The sequence below is a fragment of the Colossoma macropomum genome, unplaced genomic scaffold (genome assembly GCF_904425465.1).
Source record: "Colossoma macropomum unplaced genomic scaffold, Colossoma_macropomum, whole genome shotgun sequence".
NCBI classification, from domain to species: Eukaryota; Metazoa; Chordata; class Actinopteri; order Characiformes; family Serrasalmidae; genus Colossoma; species Colossoma macropomum.
In genome coordinates this window covers 34,616-47,069 of record NW_023496048.1, presented here as the reverse complement: position 1 = coordinate 47,069, position 12,454 = coordinate 34,616, and the positions used below count along the sequence as shown (strand labels likewise).

Sequence of the window (12,454 nt, the reverse complement as noted above, 5' to 3'; positions counted from 1 at the left end):
ATATGTCCTCGCCGTAAAAGACCAATACACCCTGGCTGTAAAAGACCAATACACACTGGCTGTAGAAGATCAATACACACTGGCTGTAAAAGACCAATACACACTGGCTGTAGAAGATCAATACACACTGGCTGTAAAAGACCAATACACACTGGCTGTAAAAGATCAATACACACTGGCTGTAAAAGACCAATACACATTGGCTGTAGAAGATCAATACACACTGGCTGTAAAAGACCAATATGCACTGGCTGTAAAAGATCAATACACACTGGCTGTAAAAGACCAATACACATTGGCTGTAGAAGATCAATACACACTGGCTGTAAAATACCAGTACACACTGGCTGTAAAAGACCAATACACACCAGCTGTAGAAGACCAATATACATTGGCTGTAAAAGACCAATACATGCCGGCTGTAAAAGACCAATATATACTGGCTGGAGAAGACCAATACACACTGGCTGTAGAAGACCAATACACACTGGCTGTAGAAGATCAATACACACTGGCTGTAAAAGACAAATACACACTGGCTGTAAAAGACCAATACACACTGGCTGTAAAAGACCAATACACACTGGCTGTAGAAGACAACTACACACTGGCTGTAAAAGACCAATACACATTGGCTGTAGAAGACCAATACACACCGGCTGTAAAAGACCAATACACACTGGCTGTAGAAGACCAATACACACTGGCCATAAAAAACCAATACACACTGGCTGTAGAAGTCCAATACACACTGGCTGTAGAATACCAGTACACCCTGGCTGTAGAAGACCAATACACACTGGCTGTAGAAGACCAATACACACTGGCTGTAAAAGACAAATACACACTGGCTGTAGAAGACCAATACACACTGGCTGTACACACTGGCTGTAAAAGACCAATATGCCCTCGCTGTAAAAGACCAATATGCCCTGGCTGTAAAAGACCAATACACATTGGCTGTAGAAGATCAATACACACTGGCTGTAAAAGACCAATACACACTGGCTGTAGAAGACCAATACACACTGGCTGTAAAAGACCAATACACACTGGCTGTAAAAGACCAATATGCCCTGGCTGTAAAAGATCAATACACACTGGCTGTAAAAGACCAGTACACACTGGCTGTAAAAGACCAATACACACTGGCTGTAAAAGACCAATACACACTGGCTGTAAAAGACCAATATGCCCTGGCTGTAAAAGACCAATACAAACTGGCTGTAAAAGACCAATATGCCCTGGCTGTAAAAGATCAATACACACTGGCTGTAGAAGACCAATACACAGTGGCTGTAAAAGACCAATACACACTGGCTGTAGAAGACCAATACACACTGGCTGTAGAAGACCAATACACACTGGCTGTACAAGACCAATATGCCCTGGCTGTAAAAGACCAATACACATTGGCTGTAGAAGACCAATATGCCCTGGCTGTAAAAGATCAATACACACTGGCTGTAAAAGACCAATACACACTGGCTGTAAAAGACCAATACACACTGGCTGTACAAGACCAATATGCCCTGGCTGTAAAAGACCAATACACATTGGCTGTAGAAGACCAGTACACACTGGCTGTAAAAGACCAATACACACTGGCTGTAAAAGACCAATACACACTGGCTGTAAAAGACCAATACACACTGGCTGTACAAGACCAATATGCCCTGGCTGTAAAAGACCAATACACATTTGCTGTAGAAGACCAGTACACACTGGCTGTAAAAGACCAATACACACTGGCTGTAAAAGACCAATATGCCCTGGCTGCAGAAGACCAATACACACTGGCTGTAAAAGACCAATACACACTGGCTGTAAAAGACCAATACACACTGGCTGTAAAAGACCAATACACACTGGCTGTAGAAGACCAATACACACTGGCTGTAGAAGACCAATACACACTGGCTGTAAAAGACCAATACACACTGGCTGTACAAGACCAATATGCCCTGGCTGTAAAAGACCAATACACATTGGCTGTAGAAGACCAGTACACACTGGCTGTAAAAGACCAATATGTCCTCGCCGTAAAAGACCAATATGCCCTGGCTGTAAAAGACCAATACACACTGGCTGTAAAAGATCAATACACACTGGCTGTAGAAGATCAATACACACTGGCTGTAAAAGACCAGTACACACTGGCTGTAAAAGACCAATACAAACTGGCTGTAAAAGACCAATACAAACTGGCTGTAGAAGATCAATTCACACTAGCTGTAAAAGACCAATACACACTGGCTGTAGAAGACCAATACACACTGGCTGTAGACGACCAATACACACTGGCTGTAGAAGACCAATACACACTGGCTGTAAAAGATCAATACACACTGGCTGTAAAAGACCAATACATACTGGCTGTAGAAGACCAATACACACTGGCTGTAAAAGACCAATACACATTGGCTGTAGAAGACCAATACACACTGGCTGTAAAAGACCAATACACACTGGCTGTAAAAGATCAATACACACTGGCTGTAAAAGACCAATATGCCCTGGCTGTAAAAGACCAATACACATTGGCTGTAGAAGATGAATACACACTGGCTGTAGAAGATCAATACACACTGGCTGTAAAAGATCAATACACACTGGCTGTAAAAGACCAATATGCCCTGGCTGTAAAAGACCAATACACATTGGCTGTAGAAGATGAATACACACTGGCTGTAGAAGACCAATACACACTGGCTGTAAAAGATCAATACACACTGGCTGTAAAAGACCAATATGCCCTGGCTGTAAAAGACCAATACACATTGGCTGTAGAAGATCAATACACACTGGCTGTAAAATACCAGTACACACTGGCTGTAAAAGATCAATACACACTGGCTGTAAAAGACCAATACACACTGGCTGTAAAAGACCAATACACATTGGCTGTAGAAGACCAATACACACTGGCTGTAGAAGATCAATACACACTGGCTGTAAAAGATCAATACACACTGGCTGTAAAAGACCAATATGCCCTGGCTGTAAAAGACCAATACACATTGGCTGTAGAAGATGAATACACACTGGCTGTAGAAGACCAATACACACTGGCTGTAAAAGATCAATACACACTGGCTGTAAAAGACCAATATGCCCTGGCTGTAAAAGACCAATACACATTGGCTGTAGAAGATCAATACACACTGGCTGTAAAATACCAGTACACACTGGCTGTAAAAGACCAATACACATTGGCTGTAGAAGACCAATACACACTGGCTGTAGAAGATCAATACACACTGGCTGTAAAAGATCAATACACACTGGCTGTAAAAGACCAATATGCCCTGGCTGTAAAAGACCAATACACATTGGCTGTAGAAGATGAATACACACTGGCTGTAGAAGACCAATACACACTGGCTGTAAAAGACCAATACACACTGGCTGTACAAGACCAATATGCCCTGGCTGTAAAAGACCAATACACATTGGCTGTAGAAGACCAGTACACACTGGCTGTAAAAGACCAATACACACTGGCTGTACAAGACCAATATGCCCTGGCTGTAAAAGACCAATACACATTTGCTGTAGAAGACCAGTACACACTGGCTGTAAAAGACCAATACACACTGGCTGTAAAAGACCAATATGCCCTGGCTGCAGAAGACCAATACACACTGGCTGTAAAAGACCAATACACACTGGCTGTAAAAGACCAATACACACTGGCTGTAAAAGACCAATACACACTGGCTGTAGAAGACCAATACACACTGGCTGTAGAAGACCAATACACACTGGCTGTAAAAGACCAATACACACTGGCTGTACAAGACCAATATGCCCTGGCTGTAAAAGACCAATACACATTGGCTGTAGAAGACCAGTACACACTGGCTGTAAAAGACCAATATGCCCTGGCTGCAGAAGACCAATACACACTGGCTGTAAAAGACCAATACACACTGGCTGTAGAAGACCAATACACACTGGCTGTAAAAGACCAATACACACTGGCTGTAAAAGACCAATACACACTCGCTGTAAAAGACCAATATGTCCTCGCCGTAAAAGACCAATATGCCCTGGCTGTAAAAGACCAATACACACTGGCTGTAAAAGATCAATACACACTGGCTGTAGAAGATCAATACACACTGGCTGTAAAAGACCAGTACACACTGGCTGTAAAAGACCAATACAAACTGGCTGTAAAAGACCAATACAAACTGGCTGTAGAAGATCAATTCACACTAGCTGTAAAGACCAATACACACTGGCTGTAGAAGACCAATACACACTGGCTGTAGACGACCAATACACACTGGCTGTAGAAGACCAATACACACTGGCTGTAGAAGATCAATACACACTGGCTGTAAAAGACCAATACATACTGGCTGTAGAAGACCAATACACACTGGCTGTAAAAGACCAATACACATTGGCTGTAGAAGACCAATACACACTGGCTGTAAAAGACCAATACACACTGGCTGTAAAAGATCAATACACACTGGCTGTAAAAGACCAATATGCCCTGGCTGTAAAAGACCAATACACATTGGCTGTAGAAGATGAATACACACTGGCTGTAGAAGATCAATACACACTGGCTGTAAAAGATCAATACACACTGGCTGTAAAAGACCAATATGCCCTGGCTGTAAAAGACCAATACACATTGGCTGTAGAAGATGAATACACACTGGCTGTAGAAGACCAATACACACTGGCTGTAAAAGATCAATACACACTGGCTGTAAAAGACCAATATGCCCTGGCTGTAAAAGACCAATACACATTGGCTGTAGAAGATCAATACACACTGGCTGTAAAATACCAGTACACACTGGCTGTAAAAGATCAATACACACTGGCTGTAAAAGACCAATACACACTGGCTGTAAAAGACCAATACACATTGGCTGTAGAAGACCAATACACACTGGCTGTAGAAGATCAATACACACTGGCTGTAAAAGATCAATACACACTGGCTGTAAAAGACCAATATGCCCTGGCTGTAAAAGACCAATACACATTGGCTGTAGAAGATGAATACACACTGGCTGTAGAAGACCAATACACACTGGCTGTAAAAGATCAATACACACTGGCTGTAAAAGACCAATATGCCCTGGCTGTAAAAGACCAATACACATTGGCTGTAGAAGATCAATACACACTGGCTGTAAAATACCAGTACACACTGGCTGTAAAAGATCAATACACACTGGCTGTAAAAGACCAATACACACTGGCTGTAAAAGACCAATATGCACTGGCTGTAAAAGATCAATACACACTGGCTGTAAAAAAACAATACACACTGGCTATAAAAGACCAATACACACTGGCTGTAAAAGACCAATATGCACTGGGTGTAAAAGACTAATACACACTGGCTGTAAAAGATCAATACACACTGGCTGTAAAAGACCAATATGCCCTGGCTGTAAAATACCAGTACACACTGGCTGTAAAAGACCAATACACACTGGCTGTAAAAGACCAATACACACTGGCTGTAAAAGACCAATATGTCCTCGCCGTAAAAGACCAATACACACTGGCTGTAAAAGACCAATATGCCCTCGCTGTAAAAGACCAATATGCCCTGGCTGTAAAAGACCAGTACACACTGGCTGTAGAAGATCAATACACACTGGCTGTAAAAGACCAGTACACACTGGCTGTAAAAGACCAATACACACTGGCTGTAAAAGACCAATACACACTGGCTGTAGAAGACCAATACACACTGGCTGTAAAAGACCAATATGTCCTCGCCGTAAAAGACCAATACACCCTGGCTGTAAAAGACCAATATGTCCTCGCCGTAAAAGACCAATACACACTGGCTGTAAAAGACCAATATGTCCTCGCCGTAAAAGACCAATACACCCTGGCTGTAAAAGACCAATACACACTGGCTGTAGAAGATCAATACACACTGGCTGTAAAAGACCAATACACACTGGCTGTAGAAGATCAATACACACTGGCTGTAAAAGACCAATACACACTGGCTGTAAAAGATCAATACACACTGGCTGTAAAAGACCAATACACATTGGCTGTAGAAGATCAATACACACTGGCTGTAAAAGACCAATATGCACTGGCTGTAAAAGATCAATACACACTGGCTGTAAAAGACCAATACACATTGGCTGTAGAAGATCAATACACACTGGCTGTAAAATACCAGTACACACTGGCTGTAAAAGACCAATACACACTGGCTGTAAAAGACCAATACACACTGGCTGTAAAAGACCAATATGCACTGGCTGTAAAAGACCAATACACACTGGCTGTAAAAGACCAATATGCACTGGCTGTAAAAGATCAATACACACTGGCTGTAAAAAACCAATACACACTGGCTATAAAAGACTAATACACACTGGCTGTGAAAGAGCAATACACACTGGCTGTAAAAGACCAATATGCCCTGGCTGTAAAATACCAGTACACACTGGCTGTAAAAGACCAATACACACTGGCTGTAAAAGACCAATATGCCCTGGCTGTAAAATACCAGTACACACTGGCTGTAAAAGACCAATACACACTGGCTGTAAAAGACCAATACACACTGGCTGTAAAAGACTAATACACACTGGTTGTAAAAGACCAATACACACTGGCTGTAAAAGACCAATACACACTGGCTGTAAAAGACTAATACACACTGGTTGTGGAAGGACTGTTCTGCAGATGTTAAAAGAGCCAGATCAGAGGAATTTGGGGGCGGGGTTTAGAGGGGGCAGACCCTTGTTATTGTTGGAATCCAGCACCCAAAGTTTAACAAGACGCGCATTCTGATTACGAGATCACACCTGGATAGTGACACGAGTTATTAACCACAATGCTGTGCTTTGTTTACCTACACAGACTGTAAATAACCAACCAGTGTCTAAATAAACAAACACAGTAAATAAAAATACCTCGACGGAGGATCTGAGTGCATGTTTGTGTGTGTGTTCCTCGTCTGCACTGCAGAACTGTACCAACAAAACACACGGGGCAGCAGTTGCTAGGCAACAGTGCCGTGTTCCAGGCTGTATCTGAAACCGTCTGGACCCACAAACCACCACACACGTGACGGAGAGTAAGGGAGGAGGAGAGATAGAGAGACATAGACATAGAGAAGGACGAGAGTGAGTGAGTATGTGTGAATGACGTTACCGCGGAAACTCTGAGTGATGCTTACTGTGTGGAGCTGCATAACTAACATCGTTATAGAACTTCTGAACCGTAACTGTTATTTAACATAATTATAGAACTTCTGGACTATAACCAATAATAAGCATCACTATGTTTCCACTCATTAATGGAGATATTAGATGACAAGCATCTAATCAACCAGTGGACACATTACTTGAGAAGTGCCTATTTTAGTTGAATAGCAATATATTAGCAATTAGCAGAAACATTAGTTGATTAGTGGCTGTGCTAGTTCACTAGCAGATACATTAACTAAAGTCATTCTATTAATTTTCTAGTGACTACATTATTTAAGTAGCAGCTCTATTAATTGAATTGTGGCTATACTCATTTATTAGCAGCTCTATTAATTGAATACTGGTTACATTACTTGACTAGCAGCTCTACTAATTGACCAGCAGCTCTATTACTTCACTAGCAGCTCTATATCAATTGACTAGCAGCTCTATTACTTGTCTAGAAGCTATATTAATTTACTAATGGCTCTAATACTTGGCTAGCAGCACTTTTAATTGACTAGCAGCTCTGTTAATTAACTGGCGGCTCTATTAATTGACTGGTGTCTCTATTAATTGATTAGCGGCTATGTCACTTTACCAGCAGCTGTATTTATTGATTAGGCTGTGTGACCTTCGAACAGATTGCCTTCATACTGTATCTTATCTAAATGTACCTCCTCTCCGGTCACAGTCAAGACGCTGCGGCTCTTCTTCATCCTGATTGGCTGGTTCTTCCCTCCGGACCGAACCGGAGCCGAACCCAAGCAGCAAAGCAGGTGGAGAGCCAGGTCGCGCCGGGTTCACGCCGGGGTCACGCCGAGGTCACACCGGGGTGGGGGTCACACCCTCACCCCCATCTCACTGTGTTGCCACGGCGACCTGGGATCCGCCGTCGCCTCGCACGCCCTCCTTCTGACTGAAGGAATCTGACACTGGCCACACCCCTCCTGTTGACCACACCCCTCCAGCTGGACTGGTCTTCAGTCTGCAGTCAGGAATGCTGTGACCAACACAGAACACAGAATACTGGTGACCATCACAGCATCCAGTTAGTAACCCTGCTGTGGCCTTGTTACCCTGCTGGTAGGTGGCGTCACATGGTCTAAGCTGGTGTTTGATGGTCAAGGTGGTTGACAAGGTGGACATTCAGGTGGACCAAGTGAAAACATGCCCTACGGTATGTTGGTCACACTGGCCGAGCAGCTTGGTCATGATGGTCATACTGGTGGACCATAGCATCAGAACTCTCCAGGGTGGGAGATCTCCAGGACCAGGACTGGGCACCCCTGATTTAGCTGATCTACCAGAATAATAAACATGGTCATGTTGGCCAATCAGCTTGGTCGTGGTGGTCATGCTGGTTGACCATGGGGTATGTTTTTGTTTAGGCTTGATGGTTTAGCAGAGGGGAGCCCAAACCTGGTCCTGGAGATCTACCAGTCTGAAGAGCTCAGCTCTAACCTGGTCCTGGATTTCTACCAGTCTGAAGAGCTCAGCTCTAACATGGTCCTGGAGATCTACCAGTCTGAAGAGCTCAGCTCCAATCTGCTCCTGAAGATCTACCAGTCTGAAGAGCTCAGCTCTAACCTGGTCCTGGATTTCTAACAGTTTGAAGAGCTCACCTCTAACCTGGTATTGGAGATCTACCAGTCTGAAGAGCTTAGCTCCAACTCTGATGTAACACACCTGATCCTGGTAATGAGGGCCTTCAGGGGCATCTGAACGTTAGAGCCAGGTGTGCTGGATCTCAACTCTCCATGGTGGTAGATCTCCAGGACCAGCACTGGTCACCCTCTCAGCCATGTTGGCCTACCAGCTAAGTAATGCTAGGCATGCTAATCCACCAGCCTGGTCCAGTCGGTCATGCTGGTAGACCTTCAAAACCCCTGGACTCAAATGAAAACATACCCTGTGCTGATCTACCAGCGTAACCAGACTGAGCCGGCCACGATGTTCAGGTGTTTTTTTCAGGAGGGCAGTAAAACATCAATGATCCAGAACCAGAACCAGAATCTGAACCGAGCTTGTTAGGGGTCCTGCTGTGTGCGCGTGCGCGCGCGCGCGCGCGTGCGTGCGTGTGTATGTGTGAAGCTACACAGCCAAACAGAACCGTCAATTAGAGATCCAGAACCGAACCGAACAGACGCGGATCCTGAGCTGAGCCGCAGCGCGCGGAGAGAGAACAGCGCGGACCGTCACTGCAGACACGGACAGCTGCCATGATGGAGAGCACAGACGCGGACAGCCTCGCGCCACAACGGCCGCGAGAGAGGAAGAGGAGCACGCTCACCTTCGTCTTCATCATCATCCTCATCTTCATCTTCACCTCAGCGACGAACGAGCGGCCGAGCAGGCAGAGATGGAGGGATGAGGATCGCTCCTTTCTCTCTCTCGCTGTGTGTACCTCTCTCTCTCTCTCCCTCACTGTGTCTCTCTCTCTCACTGTGTGTGTACCTCTCTCTCTCTCTCTCTCTCTCTGCAGTGTCTCCGTGTTTTCAGTAAAAATACCCAAAGTCTCTTCGTGAATATCCGCTGTGCTCCGCGCGCGCGAACCCCCCCACCTCTCCCCCCGCTCCCCTCCCGGAGAGCGACACGCGCACACGCGCGCGCACACTCAGTGCTGATCGTGGAACAGAGATTAAAGCACAAAATCCCTCAGACACAAAAATCAGCTTTACACACAGTATATGTATTTATTCATTGAGGCGCTGCCGTGCGGCGTTTAGGGGGCGTGGCCATGCAAAGTGACTCTCAGGAGGGTAATGTGTGGCATTTGGTTTGTTAAACTGTGTCCGCTGAAGGTGGCTCTGAGTGAGAGTTAGTCCTCCTCCCTGGTTTCATGTTGGGCAGCGCTGGGCTGGACATTTCTAATGTGTGTAAAGAATCGCTGAAGCGCCTGTTAAAATAAAAGAGCATTCGCACGAAGGCGTGATGCTGCACTGGTGTCAGAAGTGAGATGGGTCCGCCGAGCTGGAAGAAGTTGAGCGGCATATCAGCTAACTCATAAGCAAATGGTGGAAGGGCCAGAAGAAGAGCCATGGGCAGCACACAGGCATTGACGACACAGGGGGTTATGGAAAAAGCAGAAGAAAAGCTGAGATGGGACTGAAGGCATCAACCATGGGCTGAACTGCTGAGGGGAGCTTTGGGGGCGTGGCCATGAAAAGTGGCTCTCGGAAGCCGTGGTGCTCCAGGTAGAAGGACGTTCGTTGCAGCTGTTCCTGCTGTAGCATTTCCTGCTTCTGTAAAGACTCACTGTTACAGAGACCAGTACATATACATATATACATACACATATATACAGCTGTGTGCAAAAGTCTGTGCACCCCTGATCAAAATCCACATTTTGTTTGTTACATTAAATAAACAGTTATGATAAATTCAGTAAATAAACAGTAATTCCACTGTGGTTAATGATCTGCAGCTCGGGGGAAAAAGCTGTTAGCATGTCTGGCTGTGCTGGTTTTGACGGTCCTGAATCTTCTACCAGTGGGCGTGTCTTGAAGAGGTGATGTCCAGGATGAGAGGAGTCAGCTGTAATTTTGCTGGCGCTCTGCTGTTGTAGATGTCCTGAAGTGTTGGCAGACACATCCCATGATCCTCTCCGCTGTCCTGATTATACTCAGGAGTTTGGCTCATTCTTGAGGTGGAAGAACCAAACCAGATGGTTATGATGATGTGGGGATGGCGTCGCTGTGTAGAACTGGATCATCAGACGCTGTGGCAGGTTGAAGTTCTTCAGCTCTCTCAGGAAGACTGTTCTCTGCTGAGCTCTCTTGGTGATGGAGACCGTGTACCACTCCCACTTCAGGTTCCTGGATATGGTGGAGCTCAGGAACGTGAGTGACTCCACAGTGGAAACCACAGCTGTTCTTTTAGCATTTCTTTTACTTATTTCAGAACATTTACTGCCGGCAGCTGTTCATGCTTTTATTTTCTGCTGAACGTGTCTGTTTGGTAACGTAAGCTAAAGTAAGCTAACCTAGTAAAACCTAACCGAGCTTCTCTCTGAGACGAACGTTTAATTTGTGTATATCTAGGGCCTTAGGAAAATCAATGACATCGGCCATTTACTAAAGCTAAAACATTTCTACATTTTATTGTGTTATCTAATTTATCTATCCAGTTTAGCTAAGTTAAGCTAATGTTCAGGCTAAGCTAATGAGTTAGCTCAGGTAGCTAATAAACCCAGAGAAATCTTCAGCATTAAAGAATAATAACTCCAGAGAAACGTAGCTGAAAGTAATTAGTCAGGTTGTGTTTAATTACATATAAACTACTGATTAGTGTTATTTATTAACACCGTCACTTGTACTGTTTGTTTTCCTGCTCAAACCTGATTGGCTTAAAGCATGAAATAATTGCTGGTCTGTGCCGTTTTTTTTTTTTCAGCAGAGCAAAAACCAGAAGGAATCTAAAATGAGCTGCAGACAGTTTGAGGTGATAAATGTTCTCCCTCTGAAAACAAAGCACAGCATCAGAGCAGCCGTAATAATCAGCGTATCGAACTGTAATATAACTGAGTATTATGGCTACTGTTAGCTCATGGCTAGAGCATTAGCTTTGGGCTGACATGTTTGTTTGTGGCTAGTCAGCAAAACAGGCACACGTTGTGTTTTAATGCTGGTTTCAACCAGCATGAAACGCTTGTAGGTCTGTGCTGGTTAGCTTTGGGCTAACATGTTTTCTTGTGGCAGCAGCTCGGCTCGTCTTCAATCTCCCTAAGTTCAGCCACGTCACCCCGCTGCTGCGCTCCCTTCACTGGCTTCCTGTGGCCGCATCAGATTTAAAACCCTAAAGCCTACAAAGCCAAAAATGGACCAGCCCCTCCCTGACGGCAATGGTCAAAACTCGAACTGTACCTCGAGCCCTTCGAGCTTCAAGTACAGCTCAGCTCGACCTGCCATTCTTCAAGATGCGTGGAAAACAAGCATCAAGACTCTTCTCTGTCCTGGCGCCCAGGTGGTGGAACGACCTCCCACTGACTGTCCGAACAGCGAAGTCTCTCGCTGTCTTCAAACGCAGACCGAAGACCGTCTCTTTATACAGCACTTTAGTGAGCACTAATATAAGTACTTATTGTAATGTATTGTATTGTATTGCACTGCTCTGTGTTTAACTCTGTTCCTGTTTCTCTGGGTATCAACAGGGACTTCTGATTCTAGCAGTATCTGAGCTCAGGACTGGCTTTCTCTCTAACCTATTGGTAACGAGCAAAGATACTTTCTCTGAGTGACAACAAAGCACTTTCT

General features: G+C 44.7%; 1 protein-coding gene across 1 annotated transcript in view; it reads right to left on the bottom strand.

The window, feature by feature from the left end:
• LOC118804449 (cAMP-specific 3',5'-cyclic phosphodiesterase 4B-like) overlaps positions 1-7,936 on the bottom strand; it is a 31,763-nt gene extending 23,827 nt beyond the window's left edge. Inside the window, exon 1 of the mRNA XM_036564958.1 lies at positions 7,877-7,936. Coding sequence (XP_036420851.1) covers positions 7,877-7,918 — 42 coding nt within the window. The 5' untranslated portion in view covers positions 7,919-7,936. The remainder of the gene's footprint in view (positions 1-7,876) is intronic.
• Between the last annotated feature and the right edge of the window lie 4,518 nt (positions 7,937-12,454).